The sequence below is a fragment of the Varanus komodoensis genome, unplaced genomic scaffold, assembly GCF_004798865.1.
Source record: "Varanus komodoensis strain SLA01 unplaced genomic scaffold, ASM479886v1 scaffold10, whole genome shotgun sequence".
Taxonomy (NCBI): domain Eukaryota; kingdom Metazoa; phylum Chordata; class Lepidosauria; order Squamata; family Varanidae; genus Varanus; species Varanus komodoensis.
In genome coordinates, this window is record NW_025335269.1 from 15,448,569 (window position 1) to 15,475,694 (window position 27,126).

Sequence of the window (27,126 nt, forward strand, 5' to 3'; positions counted from 1 at the left end):
CTTGACATCTCAGAGGACCCACCTAAAAGCAATTAGGATCTCATTATTATACATTTGGCTGGACTAATGTAATAGCCCTTTGGCTGCAGTCAGAATTCAAACAAGCCCTTCTTGTTCTGCATCTAAGAGCATGAGGCACAGTTAAGATATAAATACTGTGTTCTCACTGTGTCAAAATGTCAGGACCTGGTAACTCTTTGAACAGCTTTGCTTCTTTTCCTCATGGCTAACTCCAACTGGATCTTTATTCCTCCAGCCTGCTGTACTGAATTGAGTAGACCATGCAGTGAATTACCTTCTGTAGCTGGTTTTGCAAGTTTTTCTAGCGAAAAAATGATCTACCTCTAAATAAGTGAAGAAATGTGGTATGATTTAAAATATTTTGACATGACCTGGGGCTGGATTGTCCATGTTTGGAAAGGAAAGAAATGGTTTTTTATATACACAAGCATCCACAGTCCTGTTGCTTTGGACCACATCTCCCAGCACACCTAACCATTGGCCATGATGGCTGGAGCTGATAGGAACAGAATTGCAAACCATCTGGAAGGAACCCAGCTGGGGAAAGCTCTTATCCTTCATCTTCCCTCCAAAATGCCAGCCATCTTTAAAATGTAGGTGATAGCATATGCAATCTGAGCTTCAGGGCACCATATAGAAATTTGACATTACCTTTAAAAATAGAATGTTCTCATCTGGAGAAACGCTATTTACACCGCATGAAGCAATATTACAAATGTGTCCCAAAAGCAAGGAGAAGTTGCAGAACAGGGAGACACTTTGGACATCCAGCTTCTGCTTGGCTAAAATGTAGATTGGCCACCAGAATGTACAGTGAAGTTTTCCATTCCTGCCTTTCAGAATACATCAGTTTTCTTTACTTGCAGGCGTCATAATCAATGTGGTCTTCATGGTCACATGTGGTCTCTAAATATATTCTGGCTTGGACAGGACTTGCATTTCCTGCCCTTCTGTTCTTTCTCTGAAAGTCCCCAAATGTCCTGATTTTCTTTGCCTAGAGAAAAAAAAATATTGACATGACATGAACCCACAGCATAAGGTCAGTGGGCGCTAGTTCTCTCTCACACACATGCACGCACCCACGCACACATGGCCACCTGTGTCCATCACACTTATGCACAAGTACCTATTTCCTGGGAAGATTTTAAGGCCAAAGACAAGGTCCGCAGCTTGGGAGTGCTCCTCGATCCAGAGCTTTCACTGGAAGCTCAAGTAACAGCGGTGGCAAGGAGCACTTTCTTTCAGCTTTGGCTGATTCACCAGCTGCGTCCCTACCTGGAGAACGACTGCCTGGCGACAGTGACTTTCGCATTGGTAACTTCCCGACTAGACTTCTGTAACGCGCTCTATGTGGGGCTGCCCTTGAAGACAGTCCGGATACTTTAATTGGTGCAAAACAGAGCTACCAGGTTGCTGATGGGGACTGGGCGTTGTGCTCACGTAACTCCAGTCCTCCGTCAGCTTCACTGGCTCCCCATTGAAGTCCAGGCCCAATTCAAGGTGTTGGTTATCACCTATAAAGCCCTTAATGGCTTGGGACCTGGTTACCTAAAGGAGCGCTTACGTCCATACGTACCCTCCCGCCCCTTGAGATCGGCGGCAGAGGCCCTTCTCTGGGAGCCCTCCGTGAAGGACATTAGGAGGGTGAGTACCCAGAGGAGGGCTTTCTCTGCTGTGGCACCCCATCTATGGAACGCTCTCCCCAGAGAGGTCCACCTGGCCCCGTCGTTATTTGCTTTTCTGCGCCAGGCCAAGAACTTTTTATTTAAACGTCATTTTAATTGTTAATATTATTTATTGATTTTATTTCTTTGGCCAGGACGTCTCCAATTATATTGTTTAATTGTGTATTTATTGTTGTGTGTTTATTGTTATAAGCCGCCCCGAGGCTTTGGCGAATGGGGCGACATAGAAGCTTGCTAAATAACTAAATAAATAAATAAATAAAATCCTGCACCCATTTGCCAGGGAATAACCCCCACTGAACTCAGTGAGTAGACATGTACAGGGCTTCACTGTGAAAATTATAACCTGGCTCTTTTAAGTCCCAGGCCAACACTCCAACCACTGCATACCACTCTCGGGGCTGTATCCAGTGTTGGCTCCTAGCAATGAAGGTGGCTTAAGTTAGACTAATATTGGATATGACCAATTGATCTTCTCTGACTGATCTGGGTGAACTGATCAGCCAGGAGCTTATTATGTGTGTGTGGGTGTGTGTACATGCATGTGCATGTATATGGTATATACTAAGAAGTTCAGTTATTATAGAAATAGTGTTTCCAGAAAATGAAGTATGAAATGCATGCCTCATTTGCACAAACAGCAAATGAGAGACTGAAAGCCCGTACTTGGACTGCCCTACTTTAGGCTGTAGGTGAAGAGGGGCTCACATTGAATGCTGTTTGCTAAACTAAACTAAATGAACTAAAGCCCCCTGCCTCCCCCTCTTCCAAATTCTAAGGAACAGCTCATCCTTCATTCTGTGTGCTTTCTCTCCCCAGCCTGCCTGTGCCCTGTGCTCTCCTTTATTGCAGATACGCAACAGAGCACCTGGCGTACTCACCTGGTCAGCAGCAAGTGAAACCGGACTCTTATTTAGTGGGCTTTTCCTCATCTAAATGTCAGGGTGGGGGGAGAGTGGGGGTGCAAATGACTGTACCTGAAAGCAAGGCAAAGGCTTTCACTGAAGATGCAGTATATGATGGGGTTGATGGCGCTGTTTAAAGCTGGCAGGTTCTGAATAATCACTGCTGCATAGAAGCGTTCTTTGGTGTCGGGCAGGATGTTGAAGTTGTCCAGGATATCAAAGAGAAAGTAAGGACTCCAGCAAAGCACAAATGCTGCAAGAAATTGAAGAAGGCTTTTGAAGGATCTTCCGCTTTAATGGGATAAGTAACCCTGGGAGACCTGGTCAAAATTGGCTTGCCAGCTCTTGCCGGTACACTCTTTCTCTCAGTCAAAGAGGAATCCCTATTAAACTCTGAATAAGTCTGATGTAACATTCACAGCTCAATCCTAGATAGGGTGAGATGCCCAAATCTGCTGATTTCAATGGGCTTTTACACGCATAAAAATCCTGCTCTTAATGCACCATTTTGATTAATTTCTATTTTTATAGCTGAAGCTTTCTGGGCAGTTACATGGCAAACAATCTCTGCAAATATACAGTGATATTTTTATTTATTTTATTTATTTATTTATTAAAACATTTTTATGCCGCCCCATTCGCCGAAGCCTCGGGGCGGCTTACAACAAAAAAAATTTAAAATAACATTTTAAAATATATACAATAAAATACAAATATACACTATAAAACAAGCCGCCCTGGCCAAATAAAATTCAATAATATTAACATTTATTAAATGTTAAATATTAACATTTAAAATTTTATTGAAGGACACCATTTATTTCCCACCTGTCACATTGCTTCTTTTAATGGTCTGCAAAGCTTAAATACTGAAAGGACTTTGTTTTTTAAGCCAAGTTCCTCCAAAGCATTGCTACATCTGTTTATGGGGTTTGCTGTAAAGAACTAACTAAGCTTCTCTTCTTGCATAATCCTTCCATGGCGTATCCCCTGAGGTGCTCTGGCAGCAGATCTGTGCATCCCATCTGCAAAGAGACTCTTCAAGAAGAAAATGTACGGTGCACAACTCCTTTAATATCAGTTTACCAATCCAGCTGGACTAATCCAGGAAAACGAAACATTTAACAGCAGAAAAATAATCACATTAAACACAAATGTGTATCCAATTAAATTATCATCAAATGCCAGGGAGGATGTTCTAATGTGTCCTCTGGGTGCAAAAAGCTGTTCTAATCAGATCACGATAATTTCCAAACCCTAACCCAGGGATTCTTCAGTTTTGCCCTTGGTAGCCCCTACAATAAATGATAATTAAGGAAAAAGAGCTTGGCCAGCAGGTGTCATTACTTCTCTAGACTGGGGAATAGGCAAAAAAAGGAACAAAAGGATGATGAAAGCTCATAAGGACTTCAAGGGAAATCTTCCAGAAAACACCGAGCCAACATTTAAGGAAGGATCCAGATTTGGTCATACATGGAGTATTTCACTGAAATAAATGGAAAGTAAGTTCCATCTACTATTATCTTAACTGACTGTGGGTCCCACCCATGCAAGCTAGCTTCCTGGAAAATCAATGCAACAAGTTGGGCACACAACCAGCAGAGTGTCTTGTTTTGGCAGAAAGCACTGTACTGTCTGCCCTTGGTGGGTGCAAAGGCCCTCCAAGTCTCTCCATGTTAGCTGCCTGTTATGGGGTGAGGTGTAGGAAGGAACATAAGACAAGGGGTCTGGGCACAATATCATGATGAAATACATTTTGACCTCAGCCACTATTTCCTTTTTACTTTTTGGCATGGTTTTGTGCTCTAGCAGGAACTGTAATGTAATTTGGTGCTCCAGCCAATGGGGAGCATCTAGCGTGGCAGTGAAGTGGTGGCAGATCATGAGGCCTGACCTCAAACATTAAATAGCACTTCACTGATATTCCACTTTTGCAGCAGAGCAAATGCTGAGCAACCTGCCATCTGCAACAAATACTCTCACATCAAAACATGCACCTTCCTGGTGTGTCCCTTCCAGCCAGTTAAGCCCCAATACTTATGGATTTATGCATTGCTTTGCAGGGTGAATTGAAACCATTTGAAAAAGTAAAATTAGCAACCTGTCTTGCTTGCTGAGAACTAAATCAGACTTACCCCCTAGGAAGAGAGCTTAGGATTTTAGCCTCAGGCAACAACCAGTTAAAGTGTTTGTTGGACTTGTTGTAAACTGAGAAATCACCACAGTCCTAGGAAGTAAATCCCAGTGTGTTCATGATATATCAAGATTACCGCCTGATATAAAAAGTATCCCATAACAGTTAAAAATGTGAATGGTTTTCATTAATATAATCTTAGGTAGCAAGTCTGAAAAAAATTATCTTGGAAAATGACATTAGTACAATGCAGGCATGCACTGTTTGCTCATGAGCCTTTGGCATCACAGCAATTCATCTAATGCTTTTCATCTTTCAGTTAAGACTGTTGGTTTAACAGGGCTTCTGCTATGTGTTCTGACACACACTGGTAAGTAGCCATTAGTAATGAGTATTTGGTTTAATCTGGAATTGCAGAACACAAAATGTATCCATGGTGTGAGCATTTTGAGGCTGTCCAATGAAGCTGTATGAAGTACTCTGTTTGTTGACCAATATCAATACAACACCTGGTCTCAGTATACCAACAGGGACACAGCCTCCCATCTGGACCTTCTTTTGGTTGATGGTACAGGAAGTGCTCCTCCACCTTTGTTTTAAGCTGCTGTAGGTGACGAGAAGCAGGAGTTCCTTAGAAGGGCACACGTTTGGCTGATTGCATGCACTCCAGGGTTGAGTGTGAGTGGTTATTGAAAACTGAGTTGTTGAAATGTTATCAGGTTTTCTGAGTCCAGCTAAGATAACCACAATTCACAACCTAACAAGAGATCATGGGTTCTTTTCATGGGATAACTGTGGATAAAAACATGGTTTGTTGATGGAGTTAACACGTGCTTCAAGAACAACCCACATTCAAGCCATAATTACCCCTTGAATGTAGTTTATTTTGTTTTCTGAACTTAGTCATTCTCTTGCTCTTTAAAACTGTGCCTGTTTGTGTCTTCTAGTTGAAGCACTTTTATTTTACTTTTTTAAAAATCTATTGTTTGTGATTTATAATGTTGTTTGTCACTTTTATAATTTTCTATGACCTGCCCTGAGTATGATGCCCTGGTAGAAAGGTGATCTAGTTTTACCACTTTATTTGCTGCTTATGTAAATGGATCTGCAGATGCTACATTGGATCTAGCTATGATTATGTTCAATTTCCCAGTGTACAATAACCGCCCTTCCTGGAGGGAAATAACATAGTCTACTTCTGCCTCTCACTGATAATGGGATTTTTTGGCTGAATTATCCTAGCTTCTTAAAACCACAGTTTGGAAACTGAGAATGGGTATCAGAACTTCACACCTTTCTATTCCTTCATGTGCCACCTTTAGCACTACAATCCAGATTAAATGAAACCGCAGTTCCCAATTTACATCTATAATGGGGAACCATGGTTTAACTTAAGTTTACTAACTAGGATCTTAAATCAGGATCAAACAATGTTTTCAGATTTTGGGTAATAGACTGACATGAACTTCCTGTTTCAGACATAATGGAGAATTATAGTTTAAGGAGACCAGCATGTCAATGCGAAGACGTGTGTGAAACATGGGAAAGTGAGAGGAAGGTGGGGGAGCACCATGGCTTGATGCCTCTTCTGGGCTCAGTTAAACTGTGGCTTACTAAGTCAGGAATGTTATGTCTGAACCTAGCTAATAGCTACTTCACTTGCCATAGCAGATATACTCCTTGGGAGATGGTCACTACACAATAATAGGAACATGTGTCTGAGTAAATAATACCTTATGCATTAATGAAGCTGAGACTACTTTGTCTTATGGTTAGTCTTGCATGGAACCTTTCATTTTGGTGTGCTAGACTGGGGCTGCCGAATCACTGAAAAGTGTTTTTTTACATTGACCGTGGTTTTACATACTGCACTGCTGCATCACAATAAGGAAGCAAATTAGGTATCCTGCCATAAGGCATAATCCTAAGAGCTGCACGACATTCTGTAGCACAGAAGTAGCGCATCTTTTGCCTGCTGATGACTGCATTCTCTTGGGCCAATATGTTCAGAGCTGTGACCCAGCAGCAAGAAGGCTGTCACAGTTTGGGGCATGGGTGGCTGGGTATCAGATCAGGGCACCAGGACCCAGACACCAGTACACTATGAGGTCTATTCCAAATCGCAGGAAAGCAGTCCAGAGGTCGAGGCCCATAACAGAAGTACAAGGTCAATCAGTCCAAACAGTGAAGAGTAGCCAAAGCCAGTAGAAGTGGGTACCTGGGATGGGAGCGGAAGGTGGAGCAGGAGAAGACTGGGAAGACTGGCAAGGTCCAGAAGCAGAGGCAGGAGCAAGGTGATGGGCAGAGTTTTCAGAAACATGTTCTAGAAGGTGCAGGGAGCTCCAACAGCATCAAAGATCTTCATTACTGAGACAGCCTCTGGTGAGAAGAGCCAGTTCTTCTGTAGCTCTTCCCTCAGGGCTCCCAGGCAGTGCTCATAACAGCTCAGGTGGCCGCAATCAACTGTGGGCCCAGTCCTGCAGCCACCAGGGCTGCTACTCTGGTCTCTGGCCAGAAGATGGAGCCCTGATGTTGCCTCCGAACCTCACAAAGGTTGTGTGCAGAGCCAAGAAACCAAACTCTCTCATTAAGCTGGTCTCCTAGCAGGGCCACCCAAGGCAGAATGGTCAAACTGTATGAGACACCAGACACCAGATCACATCAGCAGAGAAGAATGGATGCCACTAATTGTGATAGGGCAGAGAAACTCTTGAAGGGCAGCTACTGGGCAGCAGCAATGGTCGAAGGGAGTACTGGTGGAGGATCTTTCACAAATCCCAACCAAATCATATCAATCAAAATTCCCTACCAGCATAGTCATCATTTAACCCTTGCTCCAGCAAGAGATGCTGAGGAAGAAGAAATCAAAACCTCTTAAGCAGACATCCAAGAAAAAATCGATAACACACCTGAAATGAAGCAGAATCCAAAGTTCTGGGTGAATTTGACCTAGGAATCAGAAACAAACCAGGAGACTCACTGTGAATTCTGTGAAGTCATCAATCTGTTTATTGCAAAATTGTTCTTCAGAGAATTAATCAGAAACTGTATATATGAGCATCACCAGATAGCTGGCATAGATTGGAAGTAATGAATGGAGAATCCATATTCTCACTGCCAAAACAAGAGCAGGAGCAGGTTGTGGTAATGAATCTGCTAATATTAAAAATCTGGGTAAAGCTGAAGAACAGAAGCACAGAGCCAAAATACAGCTTATTATTCCTGAGAAATTTAAAGTACACATAAAGAACAGATCTGCATTATTGAATTCTATTGAAACAAGAAGAACTGTGGACTGAATCCAGAGATATTATGAGGCAAGAATGCAGAGACAATATCTGTAGCAAAAAGAAAGAAAAATCCTAGATGGATTACAGAAGAAACATTTGTAATTGCTAAGGTCAGAATGGGAAGCAATAGCAAAAGCTGACAGAAGTTAGATCAGAATCCTGAATGCAACTTTTCAGTGATTATCACAGTGAGACAAAAAGGTCTATTACAACAGCCAGTGTAAACCTACAGAAGAGAACAACAGAGGAAGAACATGAGACCTTTTTCAGAAAATCAAAGATATCAAAGATAAATTCAAATGTAAATTAGGAATGTTGAAAGACAAAAAGGGGAACTTACTCAAAGATATCAAAGGGAAATTCAAATGTAAAATAGGAGTGCTGAAAGGCATACAGGCCAGGAGAAAATAAAGATAACATAAAAACAATATAAAGAAGAGCTATACACAAAAGGTATTGCCATTAAGACTACTTTGAAGAACAACCCTCTAAAGAAGAGTCTGCAATATTACAAAGTGATGTGAAAGCTGCTCTGAAGGTACTTGGAAGGAATAAAGCACCTGAAGTAGACAGAGTACCAATAGAACTATTTCAAGCTGAATTGGTCCACATCTTAACAAGAATATGCTAGCAGATATGGAAAACAAAACAATGGCCCACAGACAGGAAATGTCTGAAATACATTCCAATCCCCAAGAAAGGAGATGCTAAGGAAAGTAGCGACTATAGGACCATTGAACTAATTTCTCATGCCAACAAAGTGATGATGAAGGTGTCTGTGTCAGAAATGCCTGATGTTCAAGCTGGGTTCTGAAAAGAGGCTTGAGATCATATTGCAAATAGATGTTGGCTATTGAAGCACACCAAAGATTTTCAGAAGGAAGAGGTGAAAATTTAGAGGAAGATGCACCAATATTTTAAGATATACCGTCTTACTGTCAGAAAACTGCAATGAACTGAAATGACTTCTGATAAAAGGGAAAACAAAGTGCAAAAGTAGGACTGCAGCTGAACATTAAGAAAACAAGAATCATACAACTTTAATGTCAACAGTGAAGAAATAATGAACATTTTGCCCATCTTGGCTCAGTCATTAATTTAACCTGAAAGAAATCAGGGAAAGACTGAGTTGTGGAAGGGCAGCAGTGAAGGAACCAGGAAAGATCAAGTGTAAATATCTTTCACTGAAGACCAAGGACAAGATTATCTGTGCTATAATATTCCCAATCCAAATTTAAGGGTGTGAAAACTGGACAGTGAAAAAAGGTGGCAAGAAGAAAAGTAAAGCATTCAAAACATGTTGCTGGGAGAGAGATTTGCAATTACCCTTGCTTGAAAGAAAAAGGAACAACTGGGTTCAAGCCAGAGCTTTTCCTGGAAACCAGAATGAAGTAACTGGAGCTGTCATCATTCAGGCACATCATGAGCAGGACAGACTGACTGGAGAAGACAATCATGCTAGGGAAAGGTCAAAGGCAGAAGAAGGGAAGACCAGCTACAAGAAGGCTTGTTTCCATAAAGGAAGCCACAATCTTGAGTTTACAAGAGCTGAGCAGGGCTGTCAAGGACAGGACTTTTGGGGGGGCATTCACTCATAGGGTCACCATAAGTCAGAAACAACTTGATGACACATAACAACAAAAGGGCTGATCAGGAGATGGGGCTCTCCCTCTGGCATGATATATCATGAAAAATGATATTCATTCCATGCTAGTCTTGTGCATTTGAATGTGTTTTGCAGTAACAGGGCCTGATATCCACTCCAACTCTCAGAAGATCTTCATGAATCCAATAAAAAAGCAAAAATTGTTACAGGTAGCACCAAGACAAAACTGAACTGGTTTTTAGATAATTGGCATATCATGTCACTTACCAAATATTACAACCACACTGTACTTGATAGCTTTGATTTTTGCTTTTGATATTAGTCCTCGATGGGCGTAACTGGCACAGAATTTGCCATCTGCAGAGAGGAAAAGCAAAACAGAGGCATAACTGGGGATAGGCAAATCCGTTAGTTTTGCTTTCTACCACATTTTAAGTTTGCAAATCTCAAGTTCATTCCATCCTTATATGAAGAAATTTGCAAAATTGGATTAATTATTATTGGGAACAAAGTGAAACAATTTTCTCAGTCATCTGTACCAGCCATCTGCACCAAAGGAGTCCGTCAGAGAAAGACAAATCCAAATTCAACTGGTGCGTTAAATACAGCTTGCTCATCATGCTGAATTGCAACATGCCCTCTCCACAGCTGACCTGTCCTTTAATAAGTCTTTTCAGTTTTACCCCTTTTTTGGAGCACTGCATGCATGTGCTAATTTTGCTGTGACCTAAGTAAAAAAACCTTTTAAGTAAAAAAAATGACAGTCCTTTTGATGTGTTTCCTAGACATGTCCAGTCAATTTTATGCATTGTACAACCTGTTTTCTTGCAAACCAGTGCCCTTGCTTTGCCTTTCAAGGAGAATTTGAAATGCATATTTTTGAACATGTTTCAGACTATCAGAGCTGATTGAAGCCCTGAAATCTCTAGAGTCCCAAATCTCTGAGAGGCCTTCCATCTTGTCACCCAGCTAAATCTGGGCAATTGCTGAAATTACCATTCTCCCAGATTAGCCCTCATGGGCTACAGCCCACATGATCTTCGCCTCCTGCTGTCTGCCCTCCCTCGAATTTTCTGCCTGAGGTTTGCTTGTTTTTGTTTTTCCTGAAATCAAAACCCTAATCTTCCCTATCCATATATCCCCTTTTACAAATAGGGATGTGATTAGGAGACAGGGTCTGTTACACACACACTTCAGAGCATACGTAAATCAGTTTATGCAAATATGTGCATTTTTTCATCCAATAGTCCAGAGCCTTAGGTCTTCTGTACTTAATACTTGCTCTGCAACTTATGCATATGTACATGCATGTGCGCTCTCATGCGCAAGGACACACCCACACCCACACACCCCAATAATAAAGTGTACAGTAGATAGATACCAGCTTTCAGGAACGTGTTGTTTTATGCCTGAGCTCAGCCAAGATTGCCTTTCAGGGATTCCCTGTAACTCAGTGCCTTTGATCACAAAGAGGTTCAAGATTTCCCCTTCCCTACACACTCTGTAGCTCTTGGTTTGGTAGCTTTTGTTCTGCCAGGCCTTTTGTTGTACCAGGCTGGAGGCTTAGAACAGAGCAGGGAAAAGTGAGCTGATTCGTGATCTCCAGGGAAGAAAGCTTTGTAGGCAGTGGAGCAGGAGTCAGAGGTCTCTTGGAGTGGGAACACAGTGGGCCCTCATCTTAAGCTCAGCATAAATAAACTGTTCAGGAAACACCACAAGCCTCTGGTGACCACCTTCTCAGGAACAAGCCTGCATAAGTGCTGCAGCCCCCGAAGCTGCTCACCTCTCTCAAGGAGGAGCAGGAGCGAAGTGGTATAATAGAGTGTAAGCAGTGGGAGAGCAAAACAGGACAGACAGTGTTTCTCAGGGTGAGGTAAGGATACTACGAGCATGTATTTTCATCTCAGTAATGCTGGAAAAAATGTCATAGCAATATGCATGGTGAATTTTCATTTTAATATGAGCGATGCACCTGACTCTTAAATATGCAATTGCAAAGGTATTATCAGCTGAGAAGCAGGGGTCCTGATTTTTTTCTTTTCTGGAATAAATTGATCCCAGACAACAGTGATAGACTGGTGCACTTTAGCAGAGAATGTATCTCTCTAACTAATTATGCCAGGGAGATTAGGATAACAGTGTGCTTTGATCACTTATTTTCTCTTACTACTTCCAGGTAATGAATTAGCTCCAAGCTAGCAAGTACCCATGTAATAGCATCCCACTGTTGTGAAGATGTGATGAACAGTAGACATTTTGATTATCTTTGTGACCATTGCATGATGCACATTTAAAGGCCATGCTTGGAAGCGTTCCCCAAAATTACTCACCAGCACAGTTAGAGATGATCACAGCATGGGCTTTACTCTTTGTCCAGATTGTACGAATCACAATGAAATAAATAACACTGCAAAAGGAGAAAAGAATAGCAACAGATTAATGAGGTTTTGGCTTATGTAGCATCTTCATCCTTCTCTGCTGTAATCTGAGCCAGGTGCAGCCACTGCACTGGAGTAGGGACAGTGGATCTACAGCTGCTCCCTTCCCTCTCCAGCACAAATCCTCCCCTCCTGCCTCCTTATGCCTTTGGGAAAGGAGCCAGCACAGGGCTCCAATGGGCCCTGCTCATAGCTGATGGGTGGCATTTGAATTGGCCTGCAGGCTTGCTCAGCTTTATGTGCTTTTTTCTGGTTTCTGCAGGTCAGCTGGCAAGGAAGGCTAATGCTGTATAAAGTGTGGAGGGGGTCTTAAAAGTGAGCCCTTTGGCATTACTTATTTTATATCCCAGGCTCATCATCCTTTTGAAAAACGGTGACAAAGACTGATGGGATTATTACTAGTCTGTGTGAATTCATGTACTTATTTGCTCGGACAGCTATGACCTGTGGTGGCAATCACTTTATTTATTCCTTGCAATTAAAATGCCAGGGCAACTGTGCATAAAAAGACATAACTGAAGCATCTTTTCTTCTCTGGAGAATAGTAACACTGTAGGAAAAGAGAGCTGCAGAAGCAGAAGGCGAGGTTATCATGCTGTATAGTGAAGAATATACTTTTGTTCCTAAAGATGTCTTTGAATAATGCAACAGATGTCAATGCTATTAGGCACTCAGAGCATTTGGTATGAGAGGTAGAAGAAAGAAAAATACGGAACTCCAAGGCATTGGACACTGAAAAGTTTATGTTAATGAATTAATAAATAGCTTCGTAAAATATCACCTATCTGCAAATTCCTTAATGTGTATACAAAACACCCAGATGAATTAATCAATGTGTTGTCCACAGGAATAACTGTGTAAACACTGTTATCAAAATACTCATCCAATCTAGAGTCTGCTCTGGGAACATCACAAGTTATTTCTGAACTGTGTTTGCATGCATTCATTTGTAAGGCCATTTTATCCTGTTTCTGTAATACTCTGTGGCGTAAAAGAAAACCCTTTACAATTTTAAAAATCTAGGTACATTTTCATATATGTATGTTTGACTTCAGAAAATTGGTGTTTCCATGAATTAGGCAAAAGTAGGTGAAACTCTGAGTAAACCTCACACTGCCTAGATCTTCTAGCAAGAGCAACTTCCTATCTTTTGCAAGCCTTCTCTGCAGTAGCTAGACTTTCTAGGCCTTCTCAGGGAGGCAACTAGAAGCTGAACTTTCTGGCCAACCACCCTGATGATGCCCTGGACATTCCATGGAAATGTCATTTGCAAATAGGACACTGACCACCTTGAATGAGATGACTTGCTGGCCATCAGCTGCAGATTTTTTCTGTATCAGTGCCTGATATCTACTCTGCTTTTTGCACTAGTCTGCTTGTGAAACCCAAGAAGGATCTGGAGCATCCCCAGTGCCACCTGGGAGTGTATGGTCCTTGCATGAATAACAGCAGTGTTGCACATCACTTCAAGCAGGCGTGTCTCGCATGGGATGGTTTCCGAGCTTAGAACTGTATCCCCAAATTTAGGGAAGTGCAAAATCTAAAGGATGCCTGTGTTATGATCCACACAGTAGCCCCCAAACTACAGATCAGGTCAGTGTGCTACAAAATGAGGACTGAACAAAATCCTTGAGTGCTCATCAGGCAGCTGCCCCGTTCCTTTCAGTGAAGGATGCCAGTCTGCAGATCAGCTTCCTTCATCAAAAGGAACAGGGCCTCTCACACTGAGATATGGCCTGTGCCCACATCTGGAATGGGTGTGTGTGTGGATGATCAGCATTTGATTCTTACCTGATAATGATGAGAGGAATAAAATATACAAGGAAGGCAACCGTGGTCATGTAGGGGATCCAGTAAGAGTCATCTGGCCAGGCAGCCCAGCATTGCACTTCCCCATTGGACAGTTTCCGCTTTCCAAATATGATGAGAGTTGGGATGGAAAACAAGAAGGAGAGGCCCCAGGCAACCACAATCAGAATTTTTGCCTGCCTTTCTGTGCAAGACAGAAGAACAAGCTGTCATCAGCTTACTCCAAGGATGGGGTTAGGAGAAACGACAGAGAAGGGTTATCACAGTGCTGAGAGACCCTTAGTGAATTGCATTCTATGGATTAGGACTGTCAAACTATGCTCAATTTTAGGATTAAAAGTAATCAGGGGTTATTTATCCAATGCCTTATTGTCAAGGAGAAAGGAGTGCTGTGTCAAACACTGAAGGCTCATTGTGCTTTCAGTGGGGTAGTTTGTGTTGCTTTTGTGTTCCTTTTTAGATTTCTTGTGAGGAAATGTCTGACACACCAGCTGGGATGCAGTTCACCCCATCCCATCCCGACTGAGAGCAAAAGAAAGTTTTCTTGCTATTAGAGAGCCTGAAAAACACAACCTGGGTGCCTTTGTTTGGACTGTGGTCAGTGAAAAATGGTGATTTGGTGCATAAGGGAGAAGGAGGGGGAAAGTTAGACAACTCAGCATTGCTGAGTTGCTGATCTTTTGGGGAAAAAAGATTTTGAGTGAAACCACAGGTTTTCCTGGAGGTGAGAAGTGGCCAACATAGGTTTGGTGGCCAGGATGGTGTAGGAAGGACTCATACCTTCCACTCACAGAACTCAAACTGGTGCTGAGTACAGGACTCAAACCTGTATAATTACTCCTGTTCTCTTTTCTATCCAAAGCACAGCCATAAGACTAAGGTGTTGTTGTGGGAAATCTCCTCCTAGTGCCTAAACAACCTGACAGCCACCCATCGATCCCAGACCCCACCATATTATCTCACAGCATGAGGTGCATCTTGAATCGGGGAACCAGGCTCAGGGTTTGGGGCTGCTTTTTCCTCCTTTCCGCAATTCAGTTTTTCAGCATGGGGCTGGCATCCTATTGACTTTTAATGTCGCAAAGAGCCCCCTGGAGATAGCTCAGCTGACTCAAAAGTCACAGTATGGTGTAATACACAACATGCATAGTACATGTAGATATACAGAACAAACAAGCAGATGCTGAGACATCTTATCAACCTACTCAAAGGGTAGGTGATGTTGCTGGATTTAGGTTCTTTTTTTTCTGGGCAAGAGCTGGTCCCATGGACAATACCTGGTTGTCAGCACATGGTCCTGGCTGCTGGGCAAGGCTTCCATAAATTAAGGATGCGTGCTGCGTCGCTTCAGAGCCAAATCCATGGCTAGAGAGTCAGGTAAGTCCCATCTGTTATGCCAAATTGAGGACCAAAAAAAGAGCCCCTTTTGTTCATTGTCTGACTGTGAGAGAAGCAGACAATACCAGCAAGTGACTTTATATTTAAAAAGACTCTTTATTGTAGGTACACACTAACAATAAAGTATGAGCCCATCTCCAGTTGGGACCAGCTGCCACAGTCATTGGGCAGAGCAAATCTATGCATTTAGCTTTTTGCAATGATTAGTAACAGAAAATGTGAGAGTGGAAAACATTCAGTTACTCTCATACATGGTTATCTTAACCTACTCTTCTGGTGTCAAAACATCTGTGTCCAGGCTTATCTTTATCCATTCTTACCTTCTCAACAGAGGTTTATTTTATATTTTTGACCCTCTTGTGCTTCTCTGATAGAACACTAAGTAACTGAACCTTGAGGTTTGGTCATCAAAAATTTATTCTTCAGGAATAACCAGGCATCTCTTACCTCTTTGAAAGAACTTCATGGGATGCACTATGGCGTGATATCGGTCTATACTTAATGATACCAGAACGTAGGTTGAAGCATACAAAAGCACAACCTAGGGCAGAAGCAAAGAAGTAGGCTTTTGTCACAGGCAGAGAATGTCTAAACGTTATTTTGGGGTATAAGATCTTGTCTGAAATGAAGAATGCAATCCTATACCATCTTCCTTGGGAGTCATCCCACGTGACCTCAATGGGGCTTACTCCTGAGGAGACATGTATCTGATTCCATTGTCAGTGTTCCCAGGAATGTATACCAAAAGCCACTGTATAATACAAGTTGTAGTATATTAATAAGATGGATCACTATGTCTGTTCTTGAACCAAATATGAGTATTAGGAAGTTCTCTTTGAGACCAGCAGACCAACCTAATACGTATCCCTTTGGTGACAGCCTTACCCAGCCTGGTACTCTCCAGATATCTTGGGCCAAAAGTCCCATATCACCTGACCATTGGCCATCCTGACTGGGGCTGATGGGAGTTGAAGTCCAAAACTTCTGGAAGGCGCAAGTTGGAGAAGGCTGCATTAGCATGTCATTGCTTAGGATGGGGCACATGAGCAGCTTTTGGCACAGAATAAGCATTGTCCCACTGATGCAGGAACTGTATGCTTGCCGGACACATGGATGCAAACTGGAATGCAAGAAATGAGGGTGGGTAAAAAGTAGGTTTTCTGCTCTAAGGAGGAGACCGTGGCTGAAATCCCAGCTCATCTGGGAAGCTTGCTGGGTACTACTGGGCCAGCCTCTATTTCTCTGTCTCACCTTTCTCACAGAATTGCTGTGAAGTTAAAATGGGATCACTCCCATGTTCACTGCCCTTAGCTCCTTGGAGAAAAAGGTGGTATACAAATATAAACCCTCAATGAAATCCAAGTCCACTGATTTAAGGGGTCTTTCTCACCCAAGATCTACCTTTAGGAAAAACAAATTATAAACTGGCTTATGTTTAGTATATATCTGGGAGATGCAATTAGATACTCTCCCCTTATTGCATGTTTTTGCACAAATGCAACTTATGTAAGGAGGAGAAGAGAAAATCAGCCAGTACAATTTATCCCTGCTGCTTAGTGTGTTTCCATTCTGTATATTACTATTATTAAAGAACCGGTCCAATGCATGCTTAGACCAAAAAAGTTCCTGTAACTCTCAGCATTCCCTATTCAGCATAATGTGAATATGTGGTGTTCCTGAGGGAGACACAAAGAAAGACATTGATGTAGTTCTTGTACCTGCAAATAGCGGACAATTCGGCAGACAAGATCAGGGGCCATGAAATCTCCAGTGAAGCGCCAAATTATATCCGTCATAATATTTATAAGGCCGGTAAAGCAATCTGTTAAACATTTAAAAAGACAGAGGTAAGAACACACATTTGTGGCTGCTATTATTCTAGGAGAAGCACCGGTCCCATCTTGCACAGCTTCAGCCCACCCTACATGGGTGGTGTGCTGGCTGGAGTGGCTGCTTGCCATGGTGCTCTGATATCAGGAGTGCTCAAAGCACAGGGACATGAGAGGGCCGCAGCCAAAGGAGCTGCTCTTTAAGAAGACCATCAAACTTCCGCATTGCCAGAAAAAGCTCTTGCCTCCGCTAAAAAGGGGGTGCAGATTTGCATAACATCGGGATAGGCAAGCTTATACATACAGCTCCAGATTTAGACATCATTGTTGCAACTTAAATAGTAACACAATGAATCCCACTTCAGCAGGGAAGATGGGGACCAGTGTGCCTCTCCATTGGCCATCCAGGTGCATGCCACCCATGGGCCACGCCAGAGTGGCATCCTCCCCTTTCTTGTGCTTCTTCAGTCGAACCAGTCTAGGACTGGACAGCCCATAAAATAGAAGGCACTTTCACATAAAGGGCTGTCCTCTGTAAAGCAGGACCCCTGGCCCTCTTCACCAAAGAAATCCATGGTGGCATCTCAGAAGCGCCCTGAACATTGCAGCAAAAGGGGTGCCATGCATGGCTTCTCCTCCCCACCTCCCCTCCAGCCATGTTGTAGGAAAGGCCCTGCACGGCGAACTCTGCCTGCGTAGTCCTGCCCTGGCTCTGGAACCCCGTGCTGACAGACCCCAGGAACTAGGAAGGGCTTCCCACAAAGGCTTCCCTTTCAGATGACCATGCTAACATATGGATGGAGGAGGTCCAGAAATATGCCCCTTTGCACTAGCATGGCCCCTCCCTTTGAATAATGTGTGAAGTGGGCTTCCAGGTGGGACTAATCAGGGGATCATTTACTTTATCCATCAGCATTTGTTGACGGGGTATTACCCCCAACCCCTTTGTTAGGATTTCCAGCAGCTAGGTAATTTTAAATGCAGGACTTGATGGTTTTCTAGGAGCACCCTTTAGACAGTGATGCACATTACTTGAGTTGTAAAGCCCTAAAAGTCTTCTTCCTCCTCTCTCCAAATGCCATTCCAGGCTTCAACACACTCCTGTGGTACACGTGAAGTGTAACAAAACGGTCCATCATAAAACCTTTAAAACCTTTCAAAACTCTGCTTTCAGCACATGCAGTTTGTACTTTAAACTCACCATCATATATAGAGGGATAAAACTGAGGTTGCTTTTGTGCCTGCCACTCTCTGGGTTCTCATTTGACGGGAATGTAGGCCCCTGGACTTTGCCCTCAAGGCACATGCCCCACTGGTTGGCAGTTCTCCTCAGGCTCAGCCCCGGGGACTGGCTGGGAGCTCCAGGGTGCAGCTTGGCAGCACTTGGTGACCTTAAAAATAGAGAGGTCTGATGCCTTCCTTACTGACTGAGAGCCAGTTTGGCATAGTGGTTACAGCATTGGACTGGGACCAGGAGAACCAGGTTCTTGTTCCAACAAAAACATGAAGCTCACTGGGTGACTCCTGACCTACACCTATTTGACAGGATTTCTGTGAGACTAAAATGGAGTGGAGAACCTTTTAAGCTGCCTTGAGTTCCTGTGAAGAAAAGAAAGGTGGGGTATAAATGATGATGATAACTGTGGATAGTCTAGTTCTCTTCAATCATATTTTTCTTTACCTTTAAACTAGGCAGCCTTAGTGCTATCCTAGTCACTGCTGATCCAGGGTTTTGACATTTCCCACAGGACTTTTTCCCCATTGATCTTTCTCTAGTTGGAAGGAGCATGTGATCCAGGGCTGAAGGAAAAGCAAGCCACCAGAGAACAAGATGAAAGAAAATTTCAGCTGAAAGAGAATGTTTTGTCCATGTTTCAACACTCTGGACAAGGAGTGCGTTTACACTGGATTCCTGAGGCCTTAACCACATTTTATGTACAAATGTGTGCGTGCTGATAGCCTAGTTGTTCTGAGATAAAAACCACTTTTGGAGAGATAAATTTAGAGTGGAAGGGGTGCTCAACCCTTTTCCTGCCTGCTACGCCTGTATTTCCGACCCATTGCTTCTCTGTCCAGAGCTAGATTCTGCATGGATGTTTGTGAGGGGAGCACAGATTGGAACCTTGCATGGGGAAAAATAACTGATGTGATGACCCTTATCACAGTTCCACGTAATTCTGTAAACCAGGTGCCTCACCTTCCACAGCCTCGGTCTGTTCTGAAGCTTCTGTTGGATAGTGAGATGCTAGAAATTAACATTTCTCAAGAACGGCCTTCCCCAACCTGGTGGCCTTCAGAGGCATTTGGACCACAACTCCCAGAATCCCCATCCAGCAGGGCTATTGACTGGGAATTCTGGGTGTTGCAGTCCAAACGTGTCTGGAAGGCACAACATTGGGGAAGGCTATCCTAGAGGTTTCTGGAAGAGCTGAACATATTAGCTCCTAACAAGAGAGGAAATATCCACTCTGAAATTGTAAGCCAATCAGCAAATTCTCTCTTCTGTGGACAAATATCAAACACTGTAAGACCAGAATGTTACATCGAGACAAGGAGATGAGACAGGGTGTAGTTATTTAACAATACAGCAACAGCAACCTCCCTAAATATTCCTGTCTGTTGCTTTGAAGGAGAGGGGAAATAGTTCCAAGACTGGCATAGTTTTGCTTTTTCTTGGGGCTGTAGCAGGAGAGCAGGACAGTATTGGATCCAGTAGATCAAAGGCCTTCTTTGGACCACCTCAACATGCCCCCTTTTCACCCCTACATATGTCAGAATGGTGCTGGTGGAGTTTTCTGCTACCCAGATTAGGATCCTTCTGACAGCTGATATCCCTCTCCACTCAAATAGTCTTGGATTTAGCTTTACTTTGCCAAAACAGAAGTCTACTCTAAGGGTAGAGCAACCCTTCAATGAATAAAATGCTCTTTCCATGGGATCAGGAATGAACAATATAGTGGCCAAGTTTGCCAGTGAGATCAAATTATTTAGGGTGGTAATGTGGTCACCCAAAAAGGATTTTTAGAAGCTTCAAAAAGAACTCTCCAAACTGGAAGAATGGGCATCAACTTGGCAAATGTGGTTCAGTATAAGCAAAGTTATATGGATTTGGGGCAAACAAACCCCAAAGTTGATGTGGTCTGAACTGGCAGTGACTGACCAAGAAAGAGATCTTGGAGTTTGGTGGGCAGCTTAGTGAAAATGTTAACCCCGTGCATATTAGCTGCGAAAAGGCAAAAACCATGTTGGGCATAATCAGGAAAGGAACTGAAAAGAAATAAAAGTGAAAATAGAAGTGTCAAGGCCATACAGTCCTTACACAAATCTATGGTGTGACTGCATTTAGAAAACTGTATACAGTTCTAGTCACCACACCTAAAAGAGGACCTTGTAGAGCTGGAAAAAGGACAGAGAAGGGCAACTAAATTGATCACAGTTACAATATCTGAGATTGTTTAGCTTAGAAAAAAGGCAAGTAAAGGAAGGCATGATAGGTGCATACAAAATTACGTGCAGTATGGAGAAAATCAATACAGAGATCATTTCATTCTCTCATAGTTCTAGCATCTGAAGCTGACTGGTGGAGGATGCAAGACAGATAAAAGGAAGGACTTCTTCATGCAGCATATAGTAAAATGATGGAATTGACTCCTACGTGCTGTAGTGATAGCCACTACTTGGGAGGGCTTTAAAAGGGGACCAGACAAATTCACTGAAGGTAAGCACTTCAGCAGTTACTAGTCCTCAGCGTTCTATGCTACTTCTGGTATCAGCAGCATTATGCCTATGTACACCAGTTGCCAGGAAACATGGGTAGGAAGCTGCTGTTGCACTCCTGGCTGCTTGTGGGTTTCCCCTGAGCAACTTTTTGGCCACTGTAGGAAGAAAAGGCTGGGCAAGGCAGAGCCCGCATCTGATCCTGCAAGGCTCTTCTTACGTTTCTAAGGGCACTTTTGGAGCCAATTCATAATGTCCAGGCACACACTGAAAACAAAGAACAGCTTGTTCTAATAGACTTGTATTTCTTGTCACTAGTTCAAGGGATCAAAAACTGAGCTAAGACTCTGATCAACACCTGCAAGCTTGAAACATGAAAAATGACACCAGGATGGGGATTTGATTTTTCAGCAAAGGTGAAAATAGATTGTTTTGGAGAACCCATAGCAGGAAGGGCAAACAAGTGGTCTATCTTACATATCAATGTAAAACCATGAAGTTCTCGCTTGCCAACCCTGAATATGAGCAAGAAAACAGTTTTACAGCAACATAAGTAAATTTGTTGGTAAACATATGAGTTGGTGATGCATTCTGTATCTAGAAGATCCAAAACTATTATTTCTATTGTGTGGGTAGGGATGGGTGAGGGGTGATTTATCTTCACACAAAAATTTGTTCAGTTTATATCAACTAACTTGGCCAATTAATTATGTTGCAGGTTTAAAAAAATGGCTTTCAAGCAAAGTTAAGCAGAAATAGTTTTATTTTGTAAAACATTGCTAGTTCTGCTCCGTTTTCATATTTTGTTTTAAAAAGAACAACAAACCCAGTCTGATTTATTCCCAGTGTAGAAAAATGCACAAATTGCTGTAAATATTCAGTCATGTCATTTTTGGGTCAGTAAGTAAAGATGCTTTTGCCAGTCAAAAAGATACAGGCATGTGATCCAGTTTACAAGAGGTACTTGGGGTGAAGAGAGGGGCATATGGTTTAATTATTTTTGCCTGTAGCAGGATTAAGCAGACTGGCAACAACGAGCTAGGAATGTCGCCTGCACAAAAACCCAAAGCACAACTGGCAATTAACCAAGAGGACTGACGTGTGCCCTAGCACAACTTTCACTCATGTAGCAGACGCCGCTGCAATTGTGTCGGTTATCATGACTGTGAAGTGAACTCCAGCTGCTCATGAATAGTCGAATGCAGCAAAGGGTGACTCCAGATGATGGCCTCCTGCCTACATCGAAAGATACAGCCCACCAATTCAGCAGCAGCAGATGAATTGTGGTGCAGATACAAGTCCACAAGAGCTAAACATATGAGAGGCTCTGTCTCTGAATGAGGCCAGGGATGCACTCAGAAAAGAAACAATGATACTCGTGTGTCATCAGTACTCCCCGTAATTGCAGACTCAGCAACCCTGTACCCAGAGATGGAGCAAAACAAGGCCACTGAGAAACAACAGGGAGAAAAAAGCAGAAGAACAAAACTTTCCCAAGGGGCAGCCCTTCACCCTCCTTGAAAAATGGCCAGTGAGGATTGAGCATGTCCTGTTGACCCAGTGAGTTTTGGAAGGCTGAGTGGGAAAGGAAAGCACACCCTAAGGTTTGCATGAATATTTGTGCCCATTTTGGGTGAATTTCTCTGAACACAAGTGCTTTTGTATGGAATTTTGCCTAAAGGACAGTCTTTCAAGACTTTTTCCCAATGTAAAACATGTTAACCTTATTTTCTCAATGGAGAAGACCCTGATGCTGGGAACGATTGATGGCAAAAGGAGAAGGGGACAGCAGAGGATGAGGTGGCTAGATGGAGCCTCTGGGGCAGTGGCTGTGGGCTTGGGTGGACCCTGAGGGATGGTGGAGGGCAGGAGAGCCTGGAGGAATGTTGTCCTTGGGGACGCAATGGGCCGTGCACAAATTTGCAACTGAACAAAACAAAAACAAAAAACCCCTTATTTTCACAAATATAGGCAATTCTGTGAGCACTTTCCCCAGTATACACATTTTAATGCATTTCTTTGCAACTCTTTTTAAAAATCAAAGACCTGAAGTTTGATGAATAACAAAGTGCTCATTTATATACTTAAATGTGTGAAATTAGAAGTTCACATTAAAATGCAAACCAAATGACTTTGCTCCCATTCTTGTTTCTGGGCATGTGCACACACACACACATACATAAGTAAAGAAAATTAGGAAAGAAACAGTTCAGAGCTTTTCAGGAAACCATTTGAAATAGGAAAATAAGGAGCAATTATTTTAATCCCGATTCAGTCATCTTAGAAAAGACTCACTGAAATCATTGGGATGTAAGGTAGCAATTCTATGCTTATAAGTAGTCAGAAGAAGAGTATAGCCTCTATTGATCGAGGGATGGCTCAATCTATATATGAATTTTGTATAAAGTGTTGTGATTTCGAATGCATGCATTGTTAGTATTGCTTCACAAAATTCATTACCTTTTGCCAAAGAAATATTTTATTTATTTTGCATGTCCCTTGCTGCTCCAGTTACACCATATGTATTATTCAGTCAGTGCCCTGGAATTCTCATGCAAATAACAGATACCATTTTTCCTTATTTATGTCCTCACCTGAGCCTTTATTCCAATTATGCATATAATTCTGCTTAAAAAGTAGCAAAGTTCCATTCAAAAAAAAGTAAAGATGCTCTTCTGTTTTTATGCACAATATCACTACTACCACCCTCTGTATTCCATGAGCCATCTGTTGCTAGGCAATTATAAACATATTCTAATATGCCAATACACATTTTCTAAATCAAGAATGATGCTAGACATTTTGCTGATGGCCTGATTGTATAAAAGCTGCCAGTCTGAGGAAGCTTTTGTCTCCCAACACTCTGAACTCACACTGTGTATATCTATGGATTGGAAACTTATAATTTTGCCGTTAAAAATGTAGAATGTGAAACTAGGTGATGGAAAGATGGTGAGCTATCATTAGCTGAATTGTTGAAGCAATGTATCTAGAGAAGCTCACTGGGTTTTCTTGCTTTCAAACTATTAAATGGCAGAAGCAGAAGCTCAGTGGAAGATAACTTTTTTCTGTCTTGTTTATCCACAACCAGTATACCAGTTAAAATGTAGGCATTTGTAATGGTCCCACAGGATGAAATAAGAGGAAAGATCTGACAAGTGGGTGAATGCCCAAAGCAGATTTTCTTCCCAGTTTGAAGTACACAGTGAGCAGCAAGGAAGGACCATGGAGGAAAAAGAAGTATATCTGAATTCATGTCCCATGCACTGAGTTATTTCCCACCTGGTGAACGCACCTGCATTACAAATTCCCTGCAAAAACCATCCTACATGCCATTTTTCTCACAAGCAGTGAGAAAATGCTAAATATGAAAAGACAAAAAGAATCAGGTTGTTGCACCGGGATCCATTTTCTGCAGGAACACTGTACTTCTGTAGAAAACCCAGTCAAGAAAGATGACCGGAAAATATCCAGAGAATCCTGGACTATGTCCAGTTGAGGCATTTACTAGGCCACCTAACCCATTCAAATAGGCAAACAGGAAATGTTTGATCCCGCACTGAAACATTGGCAAAGCTATTACCCGTTAGATCTCTGGGGAAAGGGTGTTGCACGTACCGGGTGTGTCAACAGAAAAGACTGTTTCACTTGCAGTCATAAAAGTAGGAGGCAACTTGAGAAAAAGTGGGTGGTGAAGCAACTTGGGGCAAATTCGCCATGCTCACTGAGCTGCCAGTCTTGAGTCATCCACTCATAGTCTGTGCTGCATTTCAAGCAGTTAACTGCGAGGTGCCTGCTGGGGTCTTAGGGGAAGGAAGCAAGAGGCTGGAGAAGGGAAGGAAGATGCAGGGGAGAAGGAAGGGGAAGTGGGGGGGGGGAGTGTTATCAGTTAGGATGCTTCTGTGAAGCAAGAAGCCCATCAAAGAAAAAGATGCACATGTCCAGCTACTGTTTGATTTCCATATTCTCTGACATGCTTGTCTGTCACAAGCTACAGCAAAACAAAAGCCTTTTCAATCATCTCATTTTCTTGCTGAAGCAAGGAAGATCTATCAGCTACCCTGGTGTTCCAGCAGATGCCATTGCTCATGAGCGGAAGAAGTATTGAAACAGTGCAGTCCTGTATATTCCTTTCACCACACTGTTGCTTTCACCCCCGCCCCCCGCCCCGGAACTAATTTGGAGCTCATTTATCTTTCCCTGCTAGTTGCAGCCAGCTTGTTCCTCAAGTTATTCTTTTTTGCAAAGAACCTTGCTCTAAATCCCATGGGCCTAAAAGTGATAAATTGCTGTTACCATTCAGGACACATCAGCAGTGTATAACCAAAAGACCTTCCCTTCCAGCATGCATCAGACTCCACTTCCACATGAAATCCAATAGAACTTCGTAGGAGAGTTCTAGAAACCTTGAGCCAAGCTTTATTTAATCTCTTCAGTGTATCTAGCAGCAACAGAAGAATTCATGAGTGTAGGCTATGGTTCAGGAGAAATGTTTTGCTCCTTATAGTCACTTAACCTTAAACTTATGAGGCATGGAGCAGCTTGATGCTTTCTCAAAGGTCTCTCTGAGGGCTGAGGATTGTGCCTGATGGCAGTTCATACTTTTATCTAGCTTGTAATTACAACATCAGAGTTACCTAGGAAGGTACATTGCTATCTTCCGTTGGCTTTTCCTTTAGACATTAAAAGCACTTATTAGTTCTGATATTTTCAGTCCCCAGGGGTATGTTTAGGCATGAAAGCACTCTCTGATGAAATATAATTATGTTCAGACCAGTCATTGGCCGTCATGTTATTTTTAATATGGTGCACCCTGCAGAGGAAGGCATTGTACATCTCAAGCCTAAATTATGGGAATCTGCCACGTTAAATTGCAGGAACCCAACCCTTATTTTGCTTCTGCTTGGCTCACAAGGAGGACTATGTTCAGTTTGGTAACAGGAGAATAAAATGATCTAAAGAAGGTTTGCAGGTGAGGATAGATGAGGAGATTGATCAAGAACACCTAGCAACTTTAAATGAGTTCAGGTTTCTGAAATGAATTCTGAAATGAATTACATCTCAGGGTGCTGATGGAATGTACAGCAATTTTTTTTAAAAGTCACGGTCTGTTCTTTGAAAATGCTCAGAGTGTGGGTTGACTGCTGGAAAGCTGGAGAAAGGCAAATGGCCCTGTTTCCAGAAGAGCTGGCAATGGAAAGACAGTCTTGAGGCTGATATGAGGAAGGGTTTCAGAACAATTTATTAGTTGGGGTGAGCATCAAGAAAAGAATGCACTGATCACTAGGGGCCAGCACTAGTTTTTCAAGAATACATCTTGCTAAACCAGCTTTATCAGCTATCCTGTCCAGTCCTGTCCTGTGACTGCTTTGGTAGATCATTGCAATGAAATTTCCACTGCATATTTCTAATTCAGGAAAGCATTTGCCTCAGCCTCCCACAATACTGTAGTTGACAAGATAGTTATTATGTTTATACCCTGCCCTTTGTCTCCCTCCCAAAAAATCCAAGCTGGGATAATCCTATTCCTCCTCTCCATTTTTTCTTCACAACACCCTTGTGAGTTAGGGTAGGCTGAATCAGTGACTGGCTCAAAGTCACCTAGTGGGCTTCAAGGCTGAGTGGGTACCAGAACGCAATTTTCAGGTACCTCCTGGGCCAGCTGGCTGGCTACTGACTAGGCAGTCAAACTGGCATGCTTCCACAGAAGCGACTTCCTTTGATCAGATCAATGGGAGATGCCATCGGAAATTGCTTGGTATGGATGAAAATATGAAGCATAACTACACATGTACAGATAGCAGGTATGTCTAATCTCCTCTGTAACAATTGTCATCTGAGGACCCAGAGAGGACCACCTTCCACAAGGAGAAAGTCTGTGGACAAATTCCCCCATTCAGCAGGTGTAGGGATTGGATCCACTCCTCCTAAATGAAAGCCTTCAAATGCTGTGGAATCCCTTTCAAAGGAAGTAGTGTGGCAAGAGTCTGCAGCTGAAGTGCTAAGGCCAATGGGCCCAGATAAGCCAGGCAGTTGCTGAGGTTCAGAAGGTTTCAAATTCTGTTGGAAATTTTAGTGAGCAGATTGATGGGAGGGAACCTAACATGACCATACAGCATTGAGGTAAGAAGGCAGACCAGATTAGATTGGCCCTTAAGTAGCATGATGCACCTTGAAGGCAAGGTTTGCTCTTTTCTGTTTCTTTGTTTTCATTATATGGAGAGCTTGGAGTGAAATGTATACGTTTTTGGAGACACACTATCTTTGTCTCTACATCTTTCTGAATCTGGAATC

General features: G+C 42.6%; 1 protein-coding gene across 1 annotated transcript in view; it reads right to left on the reverse strand.

Moving 5' to 3' along the window:
• Positions 1-927: 927 nt before the first annotated feature.
• NPSR1 (neuropeptide S receptor 1) overlaps positions 928-27,126 on the reverse strand; it is a 48,284-nt gene continuing 22,085 nt past the window's right edge. Inside the window, exons 3-9 of the mRNA XM_044419149.1 lie at positions 17,005-17,108; positions 15,734-15,827; positions 13,871-14,072; positions 11,972-12,048; positions 9,909-9,998; positions 2,684-2,864; positions 928-1,015 (exon numbers count right to left, since the gene is read on the reverse strand). Coding sequence (XP_044275084.1) covers positions 928-1,015; positions 2,684-2,864; positions 9,909-9,998; positions 11,972-12,048; positions 13,871-14,072; positions 15,734-15,827; positions 17,005-17,108 — 836 coding nt within the window. The remainder of the gene's footprint in view (positions 1,016-2,683; positions 2,865-9,908; positions 9,999-11,971; positions 12,049-13,870; positions 14,073-15,733; positions 15,828-17,004; positions 17,109-27,126) is intronic.